Raw genomic sequence first — 27752 nt, 5'->3', positions numbered from 1 at the left:
TTTATGATTTTTTCGGAAGAGTTACCGCATGGACGTATGGAAAAAGTTTTTTTTCATAAATTCACCATAAATCAAAATATTGTGCTAGAGACTTCCAATTTGTTTCAAAATAAAGGTAAATGATTGAATATTACTAGAATATAAGAGTTTTACCTTACAATTGCGTTTTTCGACCATTTTGGTAGAGTCAAAGTTGACCGAAGGTTGAAATTTTGGCACTTATTGTTATTCATATGAAAATATTTCAAAACTGATAAAAGCTACAACCATGAGTTTTTTTTTTGTTGTATTCTACATGAAACTGCACACATTTTCATATATAATAATCCATGTAACAGCTAGTATAAAATGGTGCAAAAATTATGTCAAAGTGATGAAATAATTTCTGAGATGTGTCGTTGATGCTTTTTTGTGCGAGAAGAAAGAAATTCGCACTTGCGCGCCTAGGTAACGATTGTAAACAAAACAACGCCTTGATCCGTGAGCTCCCAGCATCCCCTAAGGCGTGTGATTCAGAAGTTTTCGCCTAGTAGGCCTATAACTATTTTTCAGCGAATTTAAAAAAAAACTTTTTTATATCGACGTACCATACGTCCAATCGGCACCCAACAGACAATTTATATCGACGTTTAATACGTCCAATCAGCGTTAAAGGGTTAACCAGTTGCCTTCATGTTGTACCAAGATGGTTGAAGTTACTGTCATAGGGCAAGGAGAGGGTGGGGTAGCTAAAATATGGTTCCAACACTGAGATTTTTATCAATTACGTACTTGACACCAAAAGTGGCATCATGTCTGTATAGTTCATTGTTTGGTGTTAAGGTTAAGCATATTAACTTAAGACAGTAAGACATTGTCCAAGGTTTAAAATCTGAAAACCCCATTAGCTGCTCCTTTTCTTCTCTCAAACTCTTGTTTTGTTTTAACTTTAGGGCAAAGTACTTTATATATATTGTGAACCAAGAATACAATAGTACAGGCAATCCCTGGTTATCAGCATGGGTTCTGTTCTGACAGCTTGATGATTGGGGAAAATTGCAGATAACGCTGATTTTTGGCACTTATCAGTGCCGATAACCGGATTTTGGTGCCAGTAACCGGTTAATGGCGCCTCTGTTAGGTTTGTATCGGTACCAATACTCTATAGGTGCAGATAACTGGAAATTGGCACATTTCAGCACTGAAAATCGCTGATTTTTGGCACAAGACAAGTCCCATAAGACTGGATTGCCAATAACAGGGGACTGCCTGTACTGTACGTCTATGGTGACAGTCCCAGAAAGTAAAAATTAAGTACCTCAGGAATAAAATAGTAATGATTTTTCACCGACACTGAAATCAATAATAAATAATATATCAGTTTCTCATTGAGGTGGCATAATGCAAAGACTATGATTTAGTACTGTAAGGATAATATACAAGATTAGCCACTAAATATACAAAAAAATATCCCAAACACAAGCATTAACAAAAGTGAGGGCATTTCCAAAAAGAAATGAAAAACAAAAGTAGTTCATGCTTACTGAATTCAAATATAAAACCAACAAATTATACAGACAATCACTCTATAACTCTGTGAAAATAAAGAAGGAAAGATATGGAATCACATATCTAGTTCCTATCAGAACACCTGCTATGTAATATGATATGCAGAGGAAATGAAGAGTTGTAGCCAGAGCAAAAGTGGCTTCCAAATTCTAAAAGTAGCTCATTCACACTTCTTACACACTGCCGGTACCCAATCAGTTAATTTATGTCAACATGGAGTGGACTACATTCTCCTTAGACTGTGCCAGTAGCAAATGCAGTACGTAAAATATGTGCTGAAGTTCCCATTCTTGTGAGGATGCACTCTACAGTACAGGATATTCCTTGTATGCCAGAGTACAGTTATCAGGAGAAACGTTTTCATTACTATTTTCAAGCTCAGTTTATGAACAGCATTCTGTACTACCACATATACACTGATGTAAGGGATTATGAACCGCATAATATGGTATTCCTGGATGCTCTAGTCTGCCATCAGGTTGACGAATGTCCTGTGGAAGTTCATTTGAATGACTTGGGGGATGTGATGCTACACCTGCACGGGGATCTGTCATGGGGACAGCTCGTAGATCTGTGGGTATGGAAGATAAGTTACCATTCTTATTTTCCCCTTGGCAATTACTCCCATTTGGTTGCACTGGTCTGTACAAAGGTGACACATTATCAGGTCTCATTTCATAAAGTGTTGTACGTGACCTGTCTACGGGAACATCCTGTCGATATTCTTGTCTCATCATCACCTGATGGATCAGAGCATGTCTTTGAACTGGAAGTTGTATTTCCTGTTGTAGTACATCCTCCCTCATTAATTCTTGACCAGATAAATTATGCCTTTGAACATCAATATTCTGATTCAATGTATCGCTCCTGATTTCTTGGGTTGGCACTGATGTATTATCAGAAGCAGATGAAACTGGTACCTGTGCAGCTTTTTTAAGTTCTTTTTGGAGAGACTTTTGTTCCAAGGCATGATGTAGTTTCTGAAGGTATCCTACTTTCAAGCTTTCAGCCTGTTTATGGGCATGAAAACTATGTACTGAGGAAGGGTCATGGAAAGGGTCAATTACATCTTCCTCTTTCATATCTGGATACGACTGCTGAATCATATTCATCTGAATTGCTGCTTCCAATTTTGAAAACTCATCATACAAGCGTCCTCCTTGTTGTTGTAAATATTTTCGCAAAACCTGACATGCAAGCACTGTTTCTGGGACTTTTGGTAATGAAGGTAGATATTGTGTTCCACAGTCAGTATGCTGGTTAGAGGCCATGTTTTGACTAACATTTGTATTGGTTACACGTGAATAATTATAAGGACCAGAAGAATTCTTGGTTTGTGAATTTGATTTTTCATGGTCGTCCTGATCTATTGGACATAAGTCATTATCTTGTACTACAAAGGCTTGAAAATCTTGATGACTTATTCCTGGAGGGGCACCTACAACATCATTTACTTTTAAAGCATCAACATCTTTACTTAAACCAGCTTTAACTGCACCTTTGGCTATTGTTTCTGGACTCACATGTTTCCAAGCTTTATATATTAAGTAAATTGCATCTAATGCTGACAAACTCTGAGAATGTGATGACAACAAGGAACTGTGGCTAAACATATTGGTGTTACTTGTGGGCTCCACTGCTTTAGAATTTGCTAACAAAAGCCTCAACTGCTGATATCTGTATAGAGCTTTAAATGATGAAATTATTCCCAGCTGTAATGGCTGCAGGACTTTTGAAGTTTCTAGTGGAAAATGAGTAATACTAATATTCAAAAAATGGATATTTTCAGGATGATGTTTTGCCTTATTTAATATAAGAACTATCTTCTTCTTTTGTAAATGTAGCTCTCGATCCCATTCTCGTAACCATGAAGAAAAACATTCCAAGTTAATTTTGGCATTCTCATGATAATAATAAAAAACTGGTAGGGACATATATTCCAATGACTGTACAGATCCAACAACAGCTGCTGGTTTCCGTTCTGTACCGGACAAATTACAAGCTAAAATAACACTCATTCTATCTTTTCCACCTGAGATCATTTGAGACATACAATCAGGTACTGAATTATAGGTTAAGACAGTCTCATCAACAACCCAAACATTTTGCCATGGTACGTCTCTAGTAGATTTAACGAACATGTATCTTCGCCAGTGATTTGCAACTTTAGTAATGGAGGGAGTGCCATCCTTTTCTTTAAAAACTTTAAGTGTTACACCATTTCTATCTTTCCATCTCCCTAGCCAACCTGCAGAGGGTTTAAAATCAATCCCCATTTCAACACCAATTGATTTTGCTTTTTCCATTAAAATGGGACCAGATATTGGAAGATCATCTTTCCTTGCCTCTTTGTACCAGTCTAATAACTTTTGTTCTAATTCACCAGCTTTTCCTACCCTGCACCTTTTGCGCTCAGGGGTGGCAAAGCGATTCCACTGCACTAAAATTGTTTCTTTATTTTTCATAATTCTTGAAACTTGACTTTGACTTACACGAAACATTGAAGCAATCTTTCCCTGAGGTATCTTTGGTTCACGGTCTAATATCTCTAAAACCTGAAAAAATGGAAGTGTGTTAACATAATGTGCATAACCAAACCCTTAAACATATATCTACAGGACCTACAGGACCTTTGCTGTCACAAAAGGAAAAATCATGATTTTTACAGACAACTCCAAATACAGTAGTATTTCACTAACATAAATACCATTGGTATTTATGTTTGTTGAAAATGCAAGATTTTGTCTTACTGAGCCATTACTCAAGTATATACTCAAAAGGCCAAACAAAATTGAAAATCTGCAATTGCTAAGCCTTTGAGATTCTGATGGCAACTGTACATCATCCATTCTCAAATCTCTGAAATTCTGATGACTATGATCTTTTAAAAAACAATACAATTTGGATGTGGTGTGTATGAACGCTTGTTTTTGTCTTAAGAGGCAAATACGTACATATATGATTTGTTGTAGATGGAAATTTAAAAACAAGTGACATAAACCATTATGTATTCTAAGTACATTTTATACAATCTAAACAGAAGCTGGACATCAATTACCTCTGATTTGACATCAATTTCTTTAAAGTAAAAATAATTTTTCATTAGTGATAACCATTTTGTCTATTTTTTTATTTATAAACATTCCATGATAAAATTCATTAACACAGCACAAAGTACAAAATAACACAGAACAATTGAATGAAATGATTGCTAAGCCATCTTTCTCAGTAAGCGAAGGGTGAGCATTCTGATTCTGAGCACCTCAAATCCTCAAAGGCTTATGTACAGTCAAACCTGAGTTTTCATACACCTCTCTTTTCGTACGTTTCAGTTTTTGTAGACTTTTTTCTAAGAAATTTTGTCTCTGTTATTGTACATTTCCTTGGTTTTCATATACTCAGAAACACTCCATCTGGGTCCCAGCGTGTGACCAGGCCCCATATCAAGTGCCCAAATAAAGCATTCCATCTTCTTTCATGACCCATTCTGGCTTTGTGCTCGTTGTTTCTGTGCTTTTTTTTTTATTCAAGTGCAAATGCTAAATAAGCCAACATGGGGGCAAAGAAAGTTCCAAGTAAAAAAAGGCGAGAAATATATCATAGAATTTAAGAAAGAACTCATAGCAAAGTGTTGGAGGAAGTTGCATGCCAATCTCAGTCTGCTGTTAGTGAATTTAAGGGCAGCAGAGGCTGGTTTGAAAAATTCAGAAAATGAATGGGCATACATAATGTGCCTACTTCAAGGATTAAGGACATGTTTGCAAAGTGGAACAATGTAAAAAAATTTTGTGTAGAAGTATCATCCCAACAAAGAAGTTGTAATCCGTGTCTCTGACATGTTTAATGACAATGTCGTGTTTAACTTTATGCAAATTTTACAGAAACACCAGAAGCAAATGTCTCTGGATAGTTTTGTTGTGCGACAGAGGTCCAGTAACTCTCAGGCTGGTCCTAGTGCCAGTAAAAAACGAAGAGAAGTAACCCCAGATAGGTCCTTGATACCTGAAGTCCTTCTGGAGGAAGATTCCCCTTACAAACAATAAACTCTCCTACTCTCCCTCTTCCACATGCTAACTAAGAGTTTTCCATTCATTTCATTTGTCATTTTTATTTATTTATCATTGTTTTCTGTATGTAAAACTGTTTATTCCCTGTGAAATGTATTTTTTATTAATATTTTTGGGGGTTTGGAACAGATTAATTGTTATTTACATTATTCCTCATGGGAATAATAGTTTCTGTTTTCATACATTTCAGATTTCATGGGAGGTTCCGGAATGGATTATGTACAAAAACCGAGGTTTCACAGTAATATATACCTCCTCCTTTCCCACTCACCTGACCTTTGGTCTTTGGAATATATCTCCATCCAGATACTGTACAGTGGCCCCTGTATTCGCGTTCCCTTGATTCGCGGGGATTTCCGACGATAAATAATCACGATTTAGTGTATTTTGATGTTATTTTCATGCCTAAATACATTTTTATGATACAAAAATTATTTACTAATTTCTAAATATTAATCTTGAACAATACTGTATTAGTAAGTTTATAAAGATTAAATGATATCACATAATAACAATAATAATTCTCCCTCTCTCTTACAGAGATGTGTTTTTTGTATGATAAATAAATGATTTACTAATTTTCAAATATTAATATTAATGTAAAGAGCAATCAATTCATTAAAGAAAATACTACAGTGAATTAGGAAGATTTTAGTTTGATAAATTTTAAAAAATTATGTAAGAATGAAGAAAATCCCAGTTTTCACGCATCTTTCTTTCGAACTACAGGTCCAAGCTGAGGTCCAACAGCCGTCAAATATATCAAGTAATGTGACAGGAGGGGAGGGAGTGGTGTGTTTCTCTCTCTCTCTCTCTCTCTCTCTTCTCTCTCTCTCTCTCTTTACTGAGATGAGAGATTTTCATGGTACACGTATGTATATGTTTATTAATATTTTCAAATAATAATAATAATAATAATAATAATAATAATAATAATATTAATAATAATAGTAACTGTAATTACAAAAATCATATGTGAAAGTATTTTACAGAAATACCTCTCTCTCTCTCTCTCTCTCTCTCTCTCTCTCTCTCTATCTCTCTTCTCTCTCTCTCTCTCTCTCTCTTACAGAGATGTATGTTTTTTGTATGATAAATAAATGATTTACTAATTTTCAAATATCAATATTAATGTAAACAGCAATAATATCAATTCATTAAAGAACATACTAAAGTGAATTAGCAAGATTTTAGTTTATAAATAAAAAAAATATAAGAATGAAAGAAAACCCATTTTACCCCGCATCTTGTCTCTGAACTCCAGGTAGCCAAGCTGAGATGACTGGGGTCCAACAGCTGTCAAATATATCAAGTAATGTGACAGGAGGGAGAGTGTGTTGCCCACTCAAGATCATGTAAATTCTCTCTCTCTCTCTCTCTCTCTCCATTATTATTCTCTTTGTTTCAGAAATATTTCATAATTTCACTCTTGATGACGTTGCCATTCAATGATCTCTCTCTCTCTCTGTCTCTCTGTCTCTCTCTCTCTATTCAGGGGGAACACTGTACTACAGTATGGTCCCAAAATATGCGTGATCGATTCCCCTTGTGTGTGGTTGCTAGTCCCAAAAAATAGATTTTTTGTATCTGCTAAGCCATTCAAAGTCTGCAAGTAACATGCCGCAAAACATATCAAATCTATTGTCTTTTCAAATATTTTAGGTGGGGAGGGGGGGGTTCACTGGTATCTGAGAGAAGGGGTGGGGGGAATGCAAGAGAAAGATTTCCTGCTCAGCCATTAGGTAAGACGGAAGGCTCCACTTCACACATTTGACGTCATAGCGCAGTGTATGAATGATTGGTATCATCATCGCCATACATATTATTCAGATCTGCGGAGTGTATTCTGATCATCCGCATCATGTATGCATCTGCCTAGAAGTCGAAGAGGAAGACCCATTTTCTTGAAATTAAAAAGCTTGTCATTAAGTTAAGACGAAGGAAAGAGCAACTTCCATTTTGGCAGCAGTTGACAACTTGAAATCCATCATTGCTGAACATGAAGCTAGAATTTTTTTTTCTAGGTTAACTTGTTTTGACTAACTTTTAGCATTTGATCATTTATTTATCTTTTGTTGAAATAGATTTTGATGAAAATGATTCGTAAAAGAGATTAACAGAGAAGCAGAGAGAGAGAGAGAGAGAGCATGAGAGAGAGAGAGAGAGAGAGAGAGAGAGAGAGAGAGAGAGAGAGAGAAATCCGTTTGCTCTAAACTTTTCAAGAAATGATATTGTCATGTTACAATAAAGTTTTATACATACTTACCTGACAGATATATACTTAGCTATAGACTCCGTCGTCTCCGACAGAATTTCAAATTTCGCGGCACACACGCTACAGGTAGGTCAGGTGATCTACCGCCCTGCCCTGGGTGGCAGGACTAGGAACCATCCCGTTTTCTAATCAGAATTCTTCTCTTCCACCTGTCTCCTGCGGGGAGGCTTGGGTGGGCCATTAATCGTATATATCTGTCAGGTAAGTATGTATAAAACTTTATTGTAACATGACAATATCATTTTTATACATTCAACTTCCCTGCCAGATATATACTTAGCTGATTAGCACCCATTGGTGGTGGAAGTAAGAGCAGCTAACTACTGAAATAGACAGGTAAACAAAAAACATGGATGTTGTAGGTATTAATAAACCTTTGGTTCCTACCTTATTAGGCTGAAGACTTCGCGGCTACTGCCTTGGAGTCTGGTTTAGCCTCAAGAGCCTCAGCGAGATATTGATCTATGGCTAAGAGTTCTTGTGGGTCTGCCAATGGGGTCTTATCCACTTACTCGGCAGAGCCCTAAAGGCCTTTGTCATTGGGTGCTATTCCACTAACATGACAATACACCCTTGTTCAAGGAGCACAAAACCGATCCCGATCACCTGATCCTAACATCCATGTTAGTTCTAAGATTGTAAGGAGTTATCCCCGAACTCCTTACAAACAACCAAAAACTCGAAACATAATTACACTTTCATTACAAAAAAATATATAAAAAAAAAAATTTTGTACTCCCCTACTAGTCATACATACCCTTGATCCCCTACCAGCAATGACACTCTGCTCCCGTGCGACAGTAGTGAGCTTGCTAAATAGAAAACCAAGCACATATCTGACAAGAGGGTTTATGTACGATAAAAAACACAAAATTAAGGATCAGTCTTTGCTCCAAGACCCAGTACTGTATCTGCTGATACAAAAGGACCTAGCGAGAAGCACTTCTCATAGGTCACTCTCACATCCTTCAGATAATGAGATGGCAAACACTGAATTGCACCTCCAATATGTAGTCTCAATGATATTCTTTAGAGACATATTCTTTTGGAAAACGCCAAAGACGTTTGCTACTGCCCTCAACTTCATGAGTCTTGACCTTTAGAAGACCGAAGGATTCCTCCGAGCAGTTCTTGTGAGCGTCCGTAATAACGCTTCTCACAAAGAAAGCTAAGGCGTTCTTGGACATGAGTCTTTTGGGGGTTCTTCACCGCACACCAAAGACCTTGTTGACAAGCTCCCATCTGTCTCTTCCTCTCTAAATAATATTAAGAGCTCTCACTGGACAGAGAGATCTCTCTATCTCTCTGCCTACAAGGTTAGATAGGCCTTTTACCTCAAAACTTCTGGGCCACGGTTTTGACGGGTTTTCGTTCTTTGCCAGAAACATTGTCTGGAAAGAACAGATGGCAGCATCTCCTTTGACCCCACCGTGGAATCCAGAGCGTGTAATTCGCTCGTCCTCTTGGCTGTAGCGAGAGCCACCAGGAACAAGCATTTCCTAGTGACGTCGCGGGAAGGACCCAGATGTAAAGCTCCGAATTTATCCGATGAAAGGAATTTCAGGACCACGTCTAGATTTCCAACTAGGTGTTCTAGGAGTAGCTGCTTTCGAAGTCTCAAAAGATCTAATTAGATCGTGTAGATCTTTGTTGTTAGCAATGTCCAGGCCTCGATTCCTGAATACTGAAGACAGCATGCTTCTGTATCCTTTTATTGTCGAGACAGATAGGTGTGATTCCTCTCTCAGAAAGAGGAGGAAATCGGCAATATTCACTATAGAGGTACTGGAGGAGGACAGCTTCTGACCCTTACACCACCTCCTAAAGACTTCCCACTTTGACTGGTATACTCTTCTCGTCGAAGCTCTGCGGGCTCTATCGCTAGAGCCCCGCAGCCTTGCGAGAAAAGCCTCTCGCTCTGACAAGTCTTTCGATAGTCGAAAGGCAGTCAGAGCGAGACCTGGGAGGTTTGTGATGAAACCTCTCGAAGTGGGGTTGTCTGAGTATCGTGTCTGTTTGGAAGCGATCTGGGGAAGTCCACTATCCACTCCAGTACCTCCGTGAACCATTCCTGGGCTGGCCAAAATGGGGCTATGAGTGTCAACTTCGTGCTCTTCGAAGCTACGAACTTCCTGAGCACTTCCCCCAGGATTTTGAACGGGGGAAAGGCGTATGCGTCCACACCCGACCAATCCATGAGAAACGCGTCTATTGCGAAGGCTCTCGGATCTTCCACTAGAGAGCAAAGATCTCTATTCTTTTGGAGAGGAACGTCGCAAAACAGGTCTATGTGAGGTCTCCCCCACAGGGACCAAAGACTTCGACACAACTTCTTCGTGTAGAGTCCATTCTGTGGGAAGGACCTGATTTACTCCTGCTCAGTCCTGTCCGCTCTCAACATTCTTGATCCCTTGAACAAACCTTGTGAGGAGAGTTATGCCTCTTTCTTCCGTCCAGGTTAACAGGTGTCTTGTTAACTGATAGAGGGAGAAAGAGTGCGTGCCCCCCTGCTTGCGTATGTAAGCCAGAGCCGTGGTGTTGTCCGAGTTTATCTGTATCACCCCGTCTCTGACTATCTCTTCGAAGGATTCTTTAAGGCTAGGTGTATGGCCACAAGTTCCTTGCAATTGATGTGCCAGGACACCACCTGTTTTTTTTTTTTTTTTTTTTTTTTTTTCCTTTTTTGTCCAGGTGCCTGACACCTCCTTGCTCCTAGCGTCGCTCCCCCATCCCGACTTCCGAAGCCGTCGGTTAAATACACTTGGTCTGGGTTCTTCTGCAGAGCAAGCGATACGCCCTCGTTCTTTTGAAGCGGAGGGATCCACCACTTCAGATGATCTTTTACTTCTTGTGGAAGTTGGAAGATGTCCGAGAGTTGACCCGTCTTTCCAACTCCACACTCTTTGAGGAAAAACTGAAGAGGGCGAAGGTGAAGTCTCCCTAGTGAGAAGAACTTTTCCAGTGAGGCAGGGCAGGGTCCCTAAAAGGCTCAGGTAATCCCTCGCTGAGCTTGTTTTCTTTCTCTCCTTTAAGAAGCTCGAGATTCTCGACAAACCTCGAGCGATTCTTTCTCGCGAAGGATATACCCGAAAACCCCGAGAATCCATCTGAATCCCCAGAATAGACCAAGTTCTGGCTGGGGATCAGTTGTGACTTCTCGAGGTTGACGAGCAACCCTAGCGAATCTTTTAATCATGTTCCTTGTTACTTCTAAGTCCTTTCAAGCACTGAATCTTCGACTTGGCCCTGATCAGCCAGTCGTCCAAGTAGAGGGAGATGTTTATCCCCTCTAGGTGAAGCCATCTTGCTACATTCGCCATCAGATTGGTGAATACTTGTGGGGCTGTAGACAGACCGAAGCACAGAGCCCTGAATTGAAAGATCTTGTCTCCTATTACAAAGCGAAGATATTTCTTTGACAATGGTGAATGGGAACGTGGAAATATGCGTCTTGCAGGTCCAGAGAGACCATCCAATCTCCTGGACGAAGAGCCGACATTACAGAGGCGGACGTTTCCATGCGAAACTTCTTTTTTTTTTTCTGTACGAAGCGATTCAGAGCGCTTACGTCCAGAACTGGCCTCCACCCCCCCGATGCCTTTGGTACTAGAAAAAAAAGGCGATTGTAAAATCCCGGGGAGTGGGGATCCTGCACAAGTTCGATGGCCTCTTTTTCCCACATTTGCTCCACCATTTGAAGGAGAGTCTTTCTCATTAACGGGTCTCTGTACCTCGCTGACAGTTCCCGAGGCGTAGATGTTAGGGGAGGGCTGTCGTCGAAGGGATTACATATCCCTTCTTCAGGACCGACACTGACCAAGGGTCGGCTCCCCTTTTTGCCCATACTCCCTGCAAAGTTCAGGAGTCTGGCGCCACTGGTGCTTGGAGGAGCAACAAGTCACCTTTGTATTTCTTGAAGGGCCTAAATGAAGACCTTCCTCTCTTTTTCAGAGCTCTGTTCTTTCTGGCAGGGGGACGAGCCGCTGCACCTCACGAAAGGGCCTGCTGAGGAGGACGAGAGTCCTTCTTAACCGTCGACAACTACAGGACCGTCCTTTCTTGGACGTTTTGCGTTAGTAGGTCTTGTGTCGCCTTCTCAGTTAGCGAGCGAGATATATCCTTCACTAACTGAGGAAGGAAACAGATGATCCAGAATAGAGGGGCGAACAGTAAGGCAGTCCTCTGGCTCGGAGAAACCCCTTTCGATAATAGGGATCCATAAACTGATCTCTTTTCAGGAGACCAGCACCAAAAAGGGAAGCCACTTCACCCAACCGTCCTGTACTGCCTTGTCCATGCAGGACATACGCTTATGTTGGAGAATTTCTGGGTTCAGAAACTCCGGATCCTTAGATTAAAATTTTTGGCCAGAACTCCGAGTGACCAATCCAGAAATTGAACACCTCTAAAGTGACAAAAAGTCCCTTTAGAAAGTGGTTCAACTCTGAAGTGCTCCACGTTCGCTCTGACCAGATCCTAAGGAGTGACGTCTAGAGGCCTCCACTAAATTGGAAAAGTCGGCATCTGCAGAGCAGGTAGAGAAAGACCCATAGTCTCTCCTGTCCCATACCAAATACCTCTCTTTCCGTGCAATCTGGAAAGGGAGGCATGCAGAATACCGTCTTTCCTAACTCCTTCTTCTTGTCCATCCAAGAATCTAAAGAATGGAGTGCCTTCTTCATAGATATCGCAGGCTTTCATTTTTAAAAAGGCCGACGATTTTGCCGTAGCCGAGCTCGAAAAGAGCGAACGAGGAGAAGGAGAGGCCAGCCCCCGCCGGACTAAGAGAATCTCCAAACTCTTGAAGTAATAATGAGGCTAAGACTTTATAAACTAGAAAGTCCCTCATTAGCAGGAGGTTCGTCATCAGACAACTCGTCTAACCCTCGATCAGACGAAGGAGAAAAGTTCACGTTTGGAGGGAGAATCCTTCCAAGACCTCCTATGTTCTGAAGGAGAGGAGCTCCTATTGAGAAGAGTTCATAACCTCCAGGAACGAGTCCCCGACCTCTTGCCTCCTGGCTCTTGACTCTTGCCTCCTGACTCCTGCCTCCTGGCCTCCTGACTCCTGCCTCCTGACTCCTGCCTCCTGACTTGGCTCCTGCCTCCTGACTCCTGCCTCTTGGCTCCTGGCTCCTGCCTCTTGGCTCCTGCCTCCTGCCTCTTGCCTCCTGGCTCTTGCCTCCTGGCTCCTGCTCCTGCCTGGATGCCTCTACACTCCCTGGCTCTGGGCTCCTGCCTCCTGGTTGACTCCTCACTCCTGGCTCTTGGCTCCTGCCTCCTGGGTGACTCCTCACTCCTGGCCGGTGCCAGACGTCTGATCGGTTCATCCAGGTTCGAACCGGAAACCTCATCTCGAGTAGGAGTATCGATCCTGGAGGCAGATACCTCCACACGTCTGGGAGGATCTTTTAATTTTAATAGGAAGGGAAGTGTCTTTCTTCTAGGAGGCTCCTTTGACAGGACTCCTACAAATGACGAAATCTGTTTCCTGCATCGCCATCATGAACCTCTTTGTAGCCTCCTCTTTATCCTCTTCCGAGAGGAGGGGAGGAGGAGGAGGAGTCCATAGCCTCCACCATCCTGCCTCCTTCTCACTCTGGTTGAAAGAATGGCTCTTCTTGCCTTCTTCACTCCCGATGGAGACTCCTCAGGGAAGTTTTCAGGGCTCGAGTCAATATTCGGAGCCTTCCAACTCCTCTTGAGAGGCCGAGATCGATCTGAATCTCTCCAATCACGTCTCGGTGATGAAGATCCCGACGACGAAAAAAAAACACTCACGTAGGACGCTTTTACAATAGCGGTCCTTGGCAGTCTGGGTGTCCACAGAAACCGCCGAAGGGACACCTGATCGGTGGGGATTCTCCACCAACCTCCTTTCGGCTTTCAAACATTCCTTCTCCTCTGGGCATGTGAGCTTGGAAGAGGTCTAGACCTAGGAGCGTTGCTGAGCCGACCAGATGCCCCCTCACTACACTGGGGACACTCATATCACTGGTCCACTGAAAACAATCACCTAGTCCTTACCTAGTATGGCAGCCATTTTGTTTTCCATCAACTTGAAGGCTGCTTTTAGATCCGCAAGTTCTTTTGCTGGATCTACAGGTTCTGCAATAGGAGAAGGGGCTGCAAGGAAGGAGAAGTAGCAATACTTTACCCTTTGGGGAAGATCCCAAGCTTGGAATTAGTTCAGATCTAGAACTACTTAAACTTCCTATGAGAAAGCCTTCCTCACTCTTTCTCTTTCTAACTTTTTTAAATAATTAGTTAGATTCTTCATTCGTTCTCACTCAAGTTCTCACATTCCTTACAAGTATTAGTAAAAGAACATTCATACTCCCTTGCACCTCTTGCATACCGTGTGAGGGTCTACCGAAGCTTTCGGCAACCTCACCTTACAGCCTACATTCACACAACGTCTCACAACTCCATACCAGAGTCAGACATTATTAAAGAAAATTCCAAAATAAAGTCCACAAAAGCGTATGCCAATCCAACAATCCAGATACGTCACCAAAAGTCGGTCAGAAGATCAATTGCCGGTGAAAAAAGAAAAACCAATCGAGAGGAACCAACAACAATGTTGATGGTCCGGGCGACAGAAGAATTCTGATTAGAAAAACGGGGATGGTTCCTAGTCCTGCCTGCCACCCAGGGCAGGCGGTAGATCACCTGACCTACCTGTAGCGTGTGCCGCGAAATTTGAAATTCTGTCGGAGACGACGGAGTCTATAGCTAAGTATATATCTGGCAGGGAAGTTGAATGTATAAAACTGTCATTTCATGTTGAATTTTGAATTATCATCATTCCTTTTTAAGAAATTGTAATTTCATATCAAATTTTGAATTTTAATCAGTTCTTTTTTATTGTAGAATAAATTTAGATGAAAACAATTACATAGTGAAAATGATGGACAAAGAAACTGAGACGGGCACTCAAGTTTGTTAGGCCTAATGGGAGTGAAGACACACGTGATCCGCCAGTCCCCGAAACCTCAAATGCCTTCCTTCAGCAGAACTCTTTACGGAGGATGAGATACAGCAGGTTGAAGGTTATTTTGCAGAGGATAGGTAGAGGAAATTCCATCCCCAAGGTTTTTTCTAATGGAAATGACTGTTTTGTACTGTCTATGTTTATGTGTGGGAGTTTTCACCATCCTGGGTGTAATTTTAAACTTTTTCATGCTATTAAAACTTTTTAATGTTTTATTTACCCTTAAGAACAATTTCAAATTAGAAAAAAAATACAGTAGTATAGCACATAGAAAATATTGAAAATGGGTAAGTTGTTGTTTGCTTTGGACCTAATGGAATTATTCCCATAAGGTATGTGTACCAAAATCTGCGACTTTCCATTTCTGCGAGGCCATGGATCGACCAAATTCTCTCATAATTGGGGACCGTACTTTACTTTCTTAATTTAAATCTACAGCTGAAAACCATTATGGACAGTCAACAGATTATAAACCCAAGAGGGTTCCACAGGGAAATCAGCCTGCAGTGAGATAAAAATTAAAGGAAAAAGTGATAAAATGACAAATTATCTGAGATAATTTGTATTTTTCATAGCTATAAACCTGAGGTTTTAACAATAGGATAATTTCTAGCGTCTAGCTGGATCCGGTTAAATCGCAGATGAAAGCAAGGAATCTTGCGAGATCTGGCAACTCGTGCATATATCGGGTGAAGAGTGGTCAAGGACCACGCATCTACACCTCCGTGTCAGTCTTTCCCAATTTAGGATGTCTTAGCTGACAGAGGGGTGGCTAGAGGTGGGCAGTATAATGTTAAGAACTCAGGTTTGTAGCTATGAAAAATACAAATTGTCTAATAAAATTTGTCATTTGTTCATACGTGAACAAACCTTTCGTCTTAACAATAGGATAGTCTCATACTTTGAGGGAGGTACAAGACATCCTAACCCACCTGTTGACCAACTCTTGCCCAGGCAGCTAAGAAAAGACTGACGCGGTGGTGTAAATGCGTGGTCCTTGACCACTTTTCACCCGATATATGCACGCGTTGCCAGATCTCGGGAGATTCCTTGCTTTCATCTGCAATTTAACTGGATCCAGCTAGGCGCTAGAAATTATCCTATTGTTAAGACTGAAGGTTTGTTTGCATATAAACAATAAATGAACATGACATAATATAAAAAAAACATTACGTATTCAGATGTCATCAGAGAGAAGGAATGAATTTGAATTTGCTCCACAATTAAACATTTGGAGATCTGAAGATTCCACGAGTGTGCCAGGCAAAGTATTCCAAATTTTATTCATAGCCAAGATAAAACTAGCAACTGAGTAGTAGTATTAAACCTGATGCAGCACTAAACCATAGCTTAACTTTAAGATGAAACTTGAGGATTTTATAAGGAGTTCTCCTTGTCATAAAACTACTCCACCTGGGCTCAATAAGAACATGGTGAATACCGTCTCAACAGGCTTGGGCGATTTCCAGTAGTGTACTACGTATACCCTTCTTAAAAAGCTAACATCAGGAACAACCTGATCCATCTCCGCATTAACCTTAGTTAAACCCTCTAGTGAACCTACTCCACAAGATACAATCCCTGTAACATCTGTGAAAACAAAGTCAAGACAGTTGCCTGACTGATGTGAGGGTTCATTTATTAATGTTCACAACCAGAAATAACAGAGAATCTACAGTTGTAAAACCCTGATTAATTGCGTTAAGGATTGCTAAACAGTACAACATACATTTTTGTAACTGATTCTGTGGGCCAGGATTAAGTTCAATATTGCCAAAGAGCACAAAGGAATATTTGCAAGCTTAACAATAATATATTGGTACACGTAAAATCAATATGAGAAGTGTATGCTCATAGATAAAATTATCACCAGATAATACAGGCAGTCTGCAGCTATCGGCAGGGGTTCCGTTCTCTGCAGGGTGCTGCTACGTGAAAACTGCCATTAACTGAAACTTGCTGATTTACGGCTCTTATGGGGCTATCTAGTTAATGGCGCCGATAACCAGTTAATGGTGCCTCCTTTAAGTATGCTATGCCACCAACTATTTTTGGCACCTTATCGTGCTGATAACTGGAACTTGGCGAGTTATGGCACCATAAATTGCTGATTTTATATGCTAAAAACCGGATTGCTATTAACCAAGTCCTCCGATAACCAAGGACTGCTTGTAAGCACTGATTTCATTCATCTTCTACCTGACCTGCAGTTACTTGTTTCTTTAATTTTCCATCATCAACTTGAGCATGATGTTTTATTTAATGTTCTTGTTTATTTTTAATGTGGTTACCCTCTCCACTGACATGTTATGCATTGGAACATATACAAGTAGTCCCTGGTTATCGGGAGGGGATTCCATTCTCAGCAGGGCACTGATGAGCGAAAACTGCCTTAACCCTTAATGGACGGATAGGCTCTCAGGAGTAGTAATAACAGGTTGTGGGTGATGGACAGACTGATCCTGGGGAGAAGCAATATTATGCGCCTTCAATTTGAAGGGAATTGGGCAGGAAAGAGGTACCACTACTTCTATAACCCATAAATTTACTAATGGCAACATTTAGACTGGATAAGATGAGAGACTGGATGGCTCAGGGCTTAGTTTTGGTGCTGACTTCAAGGGAGGATGTACTGCCTTCTCTGTGTCACATGATGTCTTTTTGTAAATTTGCTCATAAATATACCAAGGAGTTGCTGTTGGTTTGTCATAAAATATATCAAGGGGTTGGTGCTGGTTTTAGTTCTTATCTTTTGTGATAGTACGTCAGTTATAAATGTAATTTTGCAAAGAAAAGTGAAAGGAAATAATATATAAATATATATAAAGCCAAAAAAGCTACTGCATCTTCATTCTTGGTAAATTTATGTAAATATTTTACAACAAATAGGTCAGAATTTGTTACTAATTTTATTTCTTATCTGTTTTGATATTGTGATCTCTAATTATAATTTTACAAAATATATAAATCCATTTATTAGAAAAATCATGCATAGCTTCATAAAATTTACGATCGTCTTGTAAGAGGCACCACAACGGGTTGTCAATATAGTCATTTTCAACTTATCATGGAAGGTAGGGGAATTTTTTTTCTTACACCATGTCAATTTTCATATCTTCCTCTTTCCACTGATGAGATTGTTTTTTTATTTTGCTGACAAAATTTACCCAGTCTGGATTGCTGCACTAATAAATTCCCAGTCCAGTAAGGGTTAACTGAAAGTTGGCTATTTATGGCGCTTATGGCGCCAAGTTTTGGTTAATGGTGCCTCTGTTAGGTATGCTATGGTGCCATAACTTATTATCAGCACTTTATGACACCAATAACAAAAACTTGGCCTGTTATGGTGCCATTAATTGCTGATTTTTTGGCACTAGACAAGAGCCATAAAACTGCATTGCCATTAACCAAGTCCATCCAAAACCGGGGACTGCCAATACTGCAAAATGACAAATTTTGTAATCAATTTGTATTTTTCATAGTTAACAAACCCAAGGTCTTAACAATAGGGTAATCTTCTAGTGCCAGTAGTTAACTGGTTAAAAGCAATCAAAGATTGTATCGCAAGGAACCTGTTTTGTATCGCAAGGCACCTGGTAACAATGCATATACGAGGTAAAGACTAGTCACCGACCACATCTGCATTCCGTGATGCATTTAGTCTTTCTTCCATACCAGGATATGGGAGGGGTGGCTAGAGATGGGAAATTAATGTTATGACCTCAGGTTTGTTAACTATGAAAAATACAAACTGATTACAAAATTTATCATTTGTTCACATGCAGAACAAACCTGCGGTCTTAACAATAGAACCTACTTATACTTGGAGGGAGGTACAAGTACCCTGAACTGGCTGGGGGTTCAGCTCACCTGACCATCCTTCCTAGAAAACTCAGCCCTCTAGAATTAAATACAAAGATACATATCCAGATTCATTACATCCATGGAAGACCAAGAGAACTCTATCTGTTCATGTAACAAACCATGTGGGTTAAGGGGTTTGACACCACTCTTCCATCCCCTTGCTAGAGAGAGGAGTAAATGCAGCTGAGAAGTAGATTTGTCTATTGTATGGAATACAAAACCAAAATGAGCAATATGGCCGCCTCACTCACCTGTATCAAATCAGTTCCAGCATATGACATCTCTATTCTTCAACCCGCCTGTAGGAAGAAGAGAAAAAAGGAGACCAGCTAATTCACTCATCACCTTGGGTAGGCTACAACCTGTCCTGCCAGGGGTATTGGATGAGCTACACACCTTGTTGGGCAGCCACCATCAGACCCAAGGAAAATGTGTCCAAGGATCTGTAGGCAAAATCCTTCAGGTAAAAGGAAGTGAAACTGGTTTGCTGAAGCCAGGAACCAGCATTCAAAGTCCTATGAACAGACAAGCTCTTCTTAAAACTCAGAGAGGAACCCAATCCTCTGATCTCATGCACTTGCGCATGCATAGTATTTGTGACAGAACTTGAAGGTGAGGATTATGCTTGTTTAATCACCTCATGAAGCCAGAATGAAATGGTATTCTTGGATACTTCTTTCTTAGTTCTGCCCATGCTTACAAAAAGTCCATGGCACCTAGGCCTTAGGTGACAAGTCCTTTTTAGATAGCAATGTAGAGCTCAGACAGGACAAAGCAATAAATCTTGCGGATTGCTATCCGTGAACTCATTCAGGGAGGGAATCGAAAACAAGGCAAATCTGTCATCTTGCACAGAGGGATTTGAGTCTTAGCCATGAATTCCGGGACAAATTCAAAGACCACATACCGCCCCCCCTCGTATGTTCTAACATCATAACTCAGGCCATGAAACTTTCCAACTCTTTTTGAGGAAGCCAAAGCCAAATTGAAAACTGTCTTTTCTGGGCTCAGCTCGTGTCGGCCTATGAAAGGATCCTTAATATCATTCTTTCTAGGCAAAATTAATCTAAAATTACCAGAGAAAAACAAAATTAAGAAAATGTCAGTAAAACTGACTCGCTCACTCTATAAAAGAAGTGTCGGTATGAGAATAGGGGCGAGTGGGATCACTACCACGAGACATTCACCATTTAGACCTTCAACTCAAATCCCCACTAGAGAGAGCTGATACTAACGGGTGATGCGGCCGCTACTACTACTACTAGGGACGGGCCACGGACAGCAGCGCCCCTAGCGGTCATCCTTAATTATTAGCAGTACGCGTTGTACGCATTTTTTCATGTGTGCTATTTACCTTTGGATTTACCTCCTTTTCTATCATGGAACGTGCTGCCATCGCATCGGCTAAGTTAAGTGCCTCATAAGTAGTATTTTACCGTATTTTAGTCTTCCAGGGACCAGTATTTTCCTTCTAATAGGTCATATACGGTTTCCCGGTCGACTCGTGGCGGCGCCATGCTGCCTCTTGTTAAGAATTCCCGGTCTTCCATACTGGGACTTCTTGTACTTATGGGCTTACTATATCACGTTCATCGTTTTTTACATCGCCTTTTTAGCTAGGTTAGGCCCGTTTACCCAATTCTCTTAGTTTGGTATTTAGGGCTATTCTGTGTTTCTGGCCCAGCATCCCGGCTCTTGCTCTTCATCGGCTATCGCTGGCTCTGAGTAGTCTTCTGTTCCTCGGAACAGTTTGCCTCCTCCTGGGCTTCTTTTTCTTTTACTAAAAGTGTCTTTTCCACCTTTTACGATGTATTTTTAGTTTTATTTAGGGTGTTAGGCTAGCCTAGGTGCATGTCCCATGTATTGGTACAGCCTGGTTCACGTGGCCCTCCCACGGTTGTGTGGCTATCGCAGCTTAGGCCACTTGCGGTCACGTGTTCCATCGCACCTTACCCTTCCCCTTCCCTCCCTACCAGGTATAGGGAGGGGTCTGGGGGACCCCTTGGTTGCCATGACAACCTCAGTAGCCTTCCTCCCTCCTTCTCTGAGGCGGCCAGGGGTTCTTCCCAGCTGGGGTATAGGGCGACCACTTGTTTCGGGTACCGGGTCACCGAGCGGGTAGTTGTTGGGACGGGGAGGAGTAGCCACCCACCCCCCCCCCCCAATCTCTCTCTCCCGCGTGTTACGCCGGGGAACAACCCCCCCCCCCCCCCCATTGCTCAGTCCTACCTTTCCCCTACTATAACGAACGGAGCCTTCCGCCGCAAGCCGGGGCACCTTTGGTTATAGTTCGTCTGGCTCCGCCAGCGGGCGGGGTGGTCACTACTAGTGGTCTATTGCTTGCCTACTATATCCTTCCCATTTTTTCCCGCTACCGGGAGGAGAGCTTGCTTCTTACCCCGGCCACTCCTTCTAGTAGACGGGGGAAAGTCTAATATTTATTTCGCTATTTTTTAAGGATATACCCTAATTTTACGATGAATTTTAGATATTATAACTGTGTGTATACCATCTCCGTCGTTTTCCGTCGTGGTTTCATCTCTCACCACCACACCTGGTTGGATTCTTTCTCTGTCTCCGGCGTAGCCTTGGACAAACTCCAAACCATCTTGTTACCACAACGTATTATGGCGGGGCTCTGGTTTATTATTAACTTTCTCGCTCCGGCATGCAGCGGAGCAATTGTTAGGCTGTAAGTGTTCTCCTGATGCTTATGATCTTTTCCACTTACAGGCTACCAACTGTCAGGTCCTAGGGTGCAATGCGACTCTGTACGACCCCTGCGCCCACGATGAGTGCAGGTCTCACGCCGCGTGTGCCACGACTCACAACGCCATGATCGTCTGGCACCCGGAAGCCTGCGCCATCTGTTACGACCTTGTCAGTCAAGCTGGTGGGGGGGGGTAAGTCCGATTTTAGACTTCTTTATCGTATTACCTAACAACACTTAGTCATAAGCTTGTTAAACCCCGTCCCCGCCACTAGAAGCTTCATTTCGCCTTCTCTTTCAGGCTGCCGGTGTGAGGGAAGTCGCCCCTAGCAACCCTGAAGGCTTGGGTGGGCGGCTTCGGGAAGAACGCCGCCAAGGGCCAGCCATACATCTTGGATAAGAAGCTGGCCGTTCAGATCTTCCCCGGCGGCAAGTCAACAGGATACGTTGACCCTATCTCTGCAGCCCCTCTCATCGCCTCCATCCAGCAAGAGGTGCAGCAGTCGTTCGGGGCCGTGGCCACGCAGGAGACGGTCCCAGACGTCGCGACCTTGGACCTAAATATTGAGCCTATGGCGGTAGGTGCGGAGGATTTGTTGGTTGAGGTAGGTGTGTCGGGCGCCCACAAGGTCTTTCCTTGGGCGCTCCTGGATCTTCTCCTGTCCCTTCTTCTACTGCTTCTTTCCAAGGCTTTTCGGGATCTGGAGATGCCCTGCCCGCTCTCCCGCTCTCTCTGTACCCCCAAAGGTGAAGGGACAGAGAGAACAGAAGACCCTCCATAAGACGACTTCTAAAAAGTCGTCGTCGTCTTCTTCAGCTAAGAAGTCTTCGACTTCCTATGCTGACGCGGTGAAGGCTAAGCCGAGCTCTTCATACTCCAAGAGCTCTAGAAGCAAGGCTTCTAAGGAGAAGGCTCGCGCTCCTGCTGAGCCGATGCCCTCTCCGACCTCCACCGCATCCACTCCGGCAACGCCGGTTGGAGTAGCGGGACCGAGCACCTTTGATCCCACTGCCTTCTCAGCAGTGGTGATGCAACAGGTTAGGAGAGATGGTAGGCTCACAGGTCTTCGCCCTCGGAACCAAGTTCGAACAGATGTTCGCACAGCTGTTTCGAGCACTCTGAGTCAGCGGGCCAGTCCATCCAAGACTCTCTAACAGAGTTTAGAGAGAAATGAGGACCGAGTAGCTGGCTTGCTCAGGCTCCTCATCCAGTCTCCCCAGTAGCAGGTGCTGGTATTCTCCAGCTACCTCCTTATGAGTCGCTACCAGCCTTCTCCATGGATAACCCATGGAGAGTGGCCGCTTACACTCCATTCAAGGACGGTATGATCTCTGTCCCGGAGTGTGGAACTCGAAGGATTGAGGACTTCGAGTTTTATCCTCCGGGATTGACGCAGCCTTTCATTGGATATGCTAGGCTGACCGTGGCGGCCCTCACTAGGGAGGACAGATCTCCAGAGAGAATGTGCTTTATAGTAGAGAGCACGCTCAGCGGGAATGGGTTCACTGCCTTGAGGTACTGGGAGTGTACCAACACTAAGCTCCAGGCTTTCAAGAGTCCTTTTACTATTTTTTGCGACGGAGGAGGAGGCCTTCTCTTCCGTTCGCTACCAAAATAGTGGAAGCGACTCTTCAGGCAGTCCTCAAGGATGAGCCCATGCCACAGCTGAGGGAAGCGGATTCTAACTTCTCCGCTCTTTCCAGCCTTCGGAGAATTGTGGAGAACTTGATCCAGGCAGAGTTCGACGCTCGAACTAGGTTTGGAAGATCCCTCAATTCTCTAATTATCACTGAGATGGCTGCTCTATCGTATGGCACAGAACCTCTATTTAAGATTCTGGCCAAGTCCAGCTTCAAACTGTTCAGACGGATCTTTCGACTTCTTCCAAGCTAGGAGGAACTGCCGAAAGCACGTTCTGCAGGAATGCACTATTAGGCACGAACCTAATAGACTCCTGGCTTCCAGCATGTGGGGGGCGGACCTCTTCCCAGAGTCCCTGTGAATGAGGTGCATGCCATGAGGCTGCTAGGCTCAACCAGAGCCTTAGAGCTAGGTGGGTATCTCCTCTAAGAGGAAACAAAGAATCCGCCCCCGCTGCTGTAAGAAAAAAAAAAACTAAAGTAAGTCTGGTAAAAGGTTCCAGCCTTACCAAAAACATCAGCAGCAACAGCAATTCGTTCAGGCCGTCCCAGTTACCCAACAGGGACAACCTTCAACCTCAAAACAGACCCAACCCATCCTCCTGTTGTCTCCTCAGTCGCAACCCTCGACCTCCTACGCACTCTCGCCGGCCTTCAACCCTATGTATGAAGGTCAGGCTTAGGCTAAGGCCCCACCGAATCCGGCGCGGCGCGTCGCGTGCGTCCAACACGACTATCCGTCTACAAGCGTCTCCGTCTTCTGCGAGTGTGGCCCAACCAGACAAACGAGTGACGGTTATAAGACGGACAATTCAAACTTCAGCAGTACTTGCCGTTAAAGGGAGAGCGCGAGGTTTTCCTCTGACTCGGTGCTGTCAACCAAATTAGAGGCGTTGAACAGTAAGAAAATCTGGACTTATGACATAACTTTTAGACGAGGAAAGAATGGAGAATATGCAAAACTCTCATAAGTTACAATAGCGTCCAGACAAGTTTTTTTTTAATATTGTCGGATGCCGCCGAAAACCTTTGACTTAATACACGAGGGCATTATATCTCAAATATCAAAATTTGATACCAATTACAGAAGATCCGTATCAACGTAAGAAACTTGTAGTAACTCTGAGGGAAGGATTACTGATTTCGAATTAAAATTGCACTTTATTTTATTTAATACAAAATTAAGATAGTTAGAATTGTGTGTGAACAGAACACTTTGATACAGGAACTTCTGAAACAAAGATATTTACATAAATGTATCCATTAGAATATAATAAAAAAATACTTTAATCCTTTATCATAACCACAAATCATCACATTTGATTATAACTCAAAATTGGGCAGGTGGTTCAAATGCAGGTGTTGTAGGTCTACCACAATTTCTTCCTTCATGCGGACCCCAGCTCGGAGACGCACGTCCACGCGCGGCTAAAAACAAAATGTTTTGTTCCTTGCGTGTCTAGTCCGGTAACGCACCTGACGCAAAAAAAAACGCAAGCTCATGCGCCGTGTGGGCCACTCGTGTTTGAACTATGACAGTTGATCGAAACGCACAAAACGCGTAGCCGTGTTGGACGCACGTGACGCGCCACGCTGGATTCGGTGGGGCCTTAGCCTTACCCTCCCTTTAATAGGCAGTCGAGAGGTAGCAGAGCGAGAGGCCACTTTTCGCCAGCGTGGCACAGGAAGAGCGACAAGGGGTGAGGCAGTTCAGAGGAGGGCGTGGAGGTCAACCCGCCCACAACAGTGAGGGCTCCCCAGGTAGGAGGGGAGGCTGTTCCTCTTCCGTCACAGGTGGGGGTTCAGCAATTGGGCACAGAGCATAGTGGTCCAAGGGATTGGGTTGGAGTTGGATCAAAGATCCCCCTCCAATCAATCATTTTATCAGGAACCTTCAAAGGAATTGACAGATTATGCGAGCGAACTCCTTTAGAAAGGAGCTATTGCGAGAGTCAAGCATCTAAAATTTCAAGGTCGCTTATTCAGCGTGCCAAAGAAAGGCTCAACAAAAAGAAGGGTAATCTTAGACTTGTCAAAGCTAAACTCTTTCATTCGTTGCGACAAGTTCAAAATGCTTACCATCTCGCAGGTAAGGAAGACTTACTTCCTCGTGGAGCCGTCACATGCTCCATCGATCTTACAGACGCATACTATCATATCCTATAGAAGCCATTGCCATGGTCCCCCCCCACCCCCCCCTTCCGCCCATTCCATTCCTAGGATTCAGACTAGGAAATCAGACATTCTCATTCAAAGTGATGCCCTTCTTGGTCTGAATGTATCCCCAGGGTATTCACGAAATAGCAGAAGTGTGGTGCAACAATTGAGAACTCAGGGGATAATGGTAGCAGCATACCCTCGACGATTGGTTGATCTGGGCACCAACGTCGAGAATGTCTCAAAACCACGAAAAAGGTAGTTCAATTTCTGGAACATCTGGGGTGGGTTCCAGATAAACAAAACGAAATCCAGACTACCCAGAGTCTCGTTTTCAGTGGCTAGGAAATCCAATGGGATTGTCTTCCCACAATCTGTCAATTCCAGTGGTCAAACGGAAAGAAATAGCCAAGTCTGTGAAACAATTCTCAAATGCAAACAAACATCAAGGAGAAGCCAGGAAAGAATCCTAGGTTCTCTTCAGTTTGCCTCAGTGACAGACATCCTCCTGAAAGCAAGGCTGAAAGATATAAACCGAGTTTGGCGATCGAGAGCAAACGCCAAATCTCGAGACAAGTTGTCAGTAATTCCACAGATCCTTCGCAATCAACTCCGTCCATGGACAAAAGTGAAGAACCTGGCCAAACTAGTACCCCTTCAATATCACCCCTTCCAGTGTTAACCATTCACACGGATGCCTCCCTGTCCGGGTGGGGGGGATATTCTCAATTCAAACAAGTTCAGGGGACTTGGTCAGTCAGTTCCGCCAGCTCCACATAAACGTTTTGGAAGCAATGGCAGTATTTCTTACCCTGAAGAGACTTCTTCCCCCGAAAAAGTCTCATCTAAGAACTAGTTTTGGACAGTGCAGTGGTAGTTCATTGCATCAACAGGGGAGGGTCCAAATCCAAACATGTGAACCATGTCATGATAGCCATCTTTGCACTAGCAGACAAACACAAATGGCATCTGTCCGCCACTCACCTGGCGGGGGTAAGAAATGTGATAGCAGACGCTTTGTCCCGGTCGGTCCCTCTGGAATCAGAATGGTCCCTGGACGACAGGTCATTCCAGTGGATATGCCGGAGAGTCCCAGGTCTCCAAGTAGATCTCTTCGCTTCACAAGCAACCCACAAGCTCCCTTGCTATGTGGCCCCCAACCTGGACCCTCTGGCTTATGCCACGGACGCCCACCTGTCGTTTAGATTGGAATCAGTGGAGAAAAATTATGGTCTTTCCTCCAGTGAATCTTCTCTTGAAAGTCTTGAGCAAGCTGAGGACTTTCAAGGGACTAGTAGCCCCTGATTGCTCCAGACTGGCCCAAGAGCAACTGGTATCCTCTGCTTCTGGAATTGGTTTCGACCTCAACGGATTCCCAATCCCAAGCTGTCACAATCAGTTTACAAAAAATGAGGACTGTGGTTCGCTTCCTCAGGAATTCTTCAGACCCTAACTTTATGGACTTCATGAAGTTTGCGGGCTAACAAAGATGCTAACATTGATCCACAACATCCTCTTCTAGAATCAAGATAAGAGAGAGTCAAAAAAACTATTAGACAATATGACTCAGCTGTTAAAAAATTAGCATCCTTCCTGAAAGAATCAAACACTACACCATGACAGTTAACTTAGCTATATCCTTTTTCAGATTTCTTGTTTGAAAAAGGTTTAGCAGCTAGCACTATTACTACTCATAAATCGGCTTTGAAGAAGATCTTTCAGTTGGGTTTCCAGATAGATCTGACTGAATCTTACTTTACGTCTATCCCTAAAGCCTGTGCTAGACTTAGACCTTCTCAAAGGCCTACTGCAGTCTCATGGTTCTTAAATGATGTCCTCAAACTAGCATCAGATACTGACAACTCGTCTTGTACATTCATAATGCTTCTTAGAAAGACGTTATTCTTATTAAGCCTAGCTTTCAGGAGCTAAGAAATTTCAGAACTGTCGGCTCTATCCAGAGATACGGGTCATGTGGAATTCCTCCCCTCAGGAGAAGTTCTGCTTGCTACCGGATCGTAGTTTTTTTGGCTAAAAATGAGGATCCTCTTGCAAGGTGGGCTCCTTGGAAAGTCATCCCACTTCCGCAAGATCTTCTCTCTGCCCAGTATCAACTTTAAGAGCCTTTCTATCTCGCACATCCTCAAGATCCTCAGGTTCTCTCTTCATGAGAGAAAAAGGGTGGTACTTATCAGTAAAAAGGTATTAGACAACAGATCCTTTACTTCATTAAACAAGCCAATCCTGATTCATTTCAAAAGCACATGACATCAGGGAGTAGCCACCTCAATTAACTACTTTCAACATATGAACTTCGAGGATCTTAAAAAGTATACTGGATGGAAAATCTCCGACCAGTCTTTAAAAAACGTCAGTATCTAAAGTCCTTGGAATCTTTAAAATTTTCTGCAGTAGCAGCGGGAAACATTGTTTCTCCTGATACTGTATAGTAGTCATAGTATAGATCCAGGTTATCCTTTCTACCTACCTCGTCCA

At 42.8% G+C, this 27752-nt stretch overlaps 1 protein-coding gene across 3 annotated transcripts in view; it reads right to left on the bottom strand.

Moving 5' to 3' along the window:
* Positions 1 to 644: 644 nt before the first annotated feature.
* Positions 645 to 27752, bottom strand: part of LOC135226558 (tigger transposable element-derived protein 4-like) — a 102466-nt gene continuing 75358 nt past the window's right edge. For all 3 annotated transcript variants that reach the window (XM_064266229.1, XM_064266231.1, XM_064266230.1), the window contains exon 4: positions 645 to 4103. In XM_064266229.1, coding sequence (XP_064122299.1) covers positions 1932 to 4103 — 2172 coding nt within the window. In that variant the 3' untranslated portion in view covers positions 645 to 1931. The remainder of the gene's footprint in view (positions 4104 to 27752) is intronic.

This window comes from Macrobrachium nipponense, chromosome 14 (genome assembly GCF_015104395.2).
Source record: "Macrobrachium nipponense isolate FS-2020 chromosome 14, ASM1510439v2, whole genome shotgun sequence".
Taxonomy (NCBI): domain Eukaryota; kingdom Metazoa; phylum Arthropoda; class Malacostraca; order Decapoda; family Palaemonidae; genus Macrobrachium; species Macrobrachium nipponense.
Note: the sequence above shows the minus strand (reverse complement) of the source record. Positions and strands in the feature narration are given on the sequence as shown.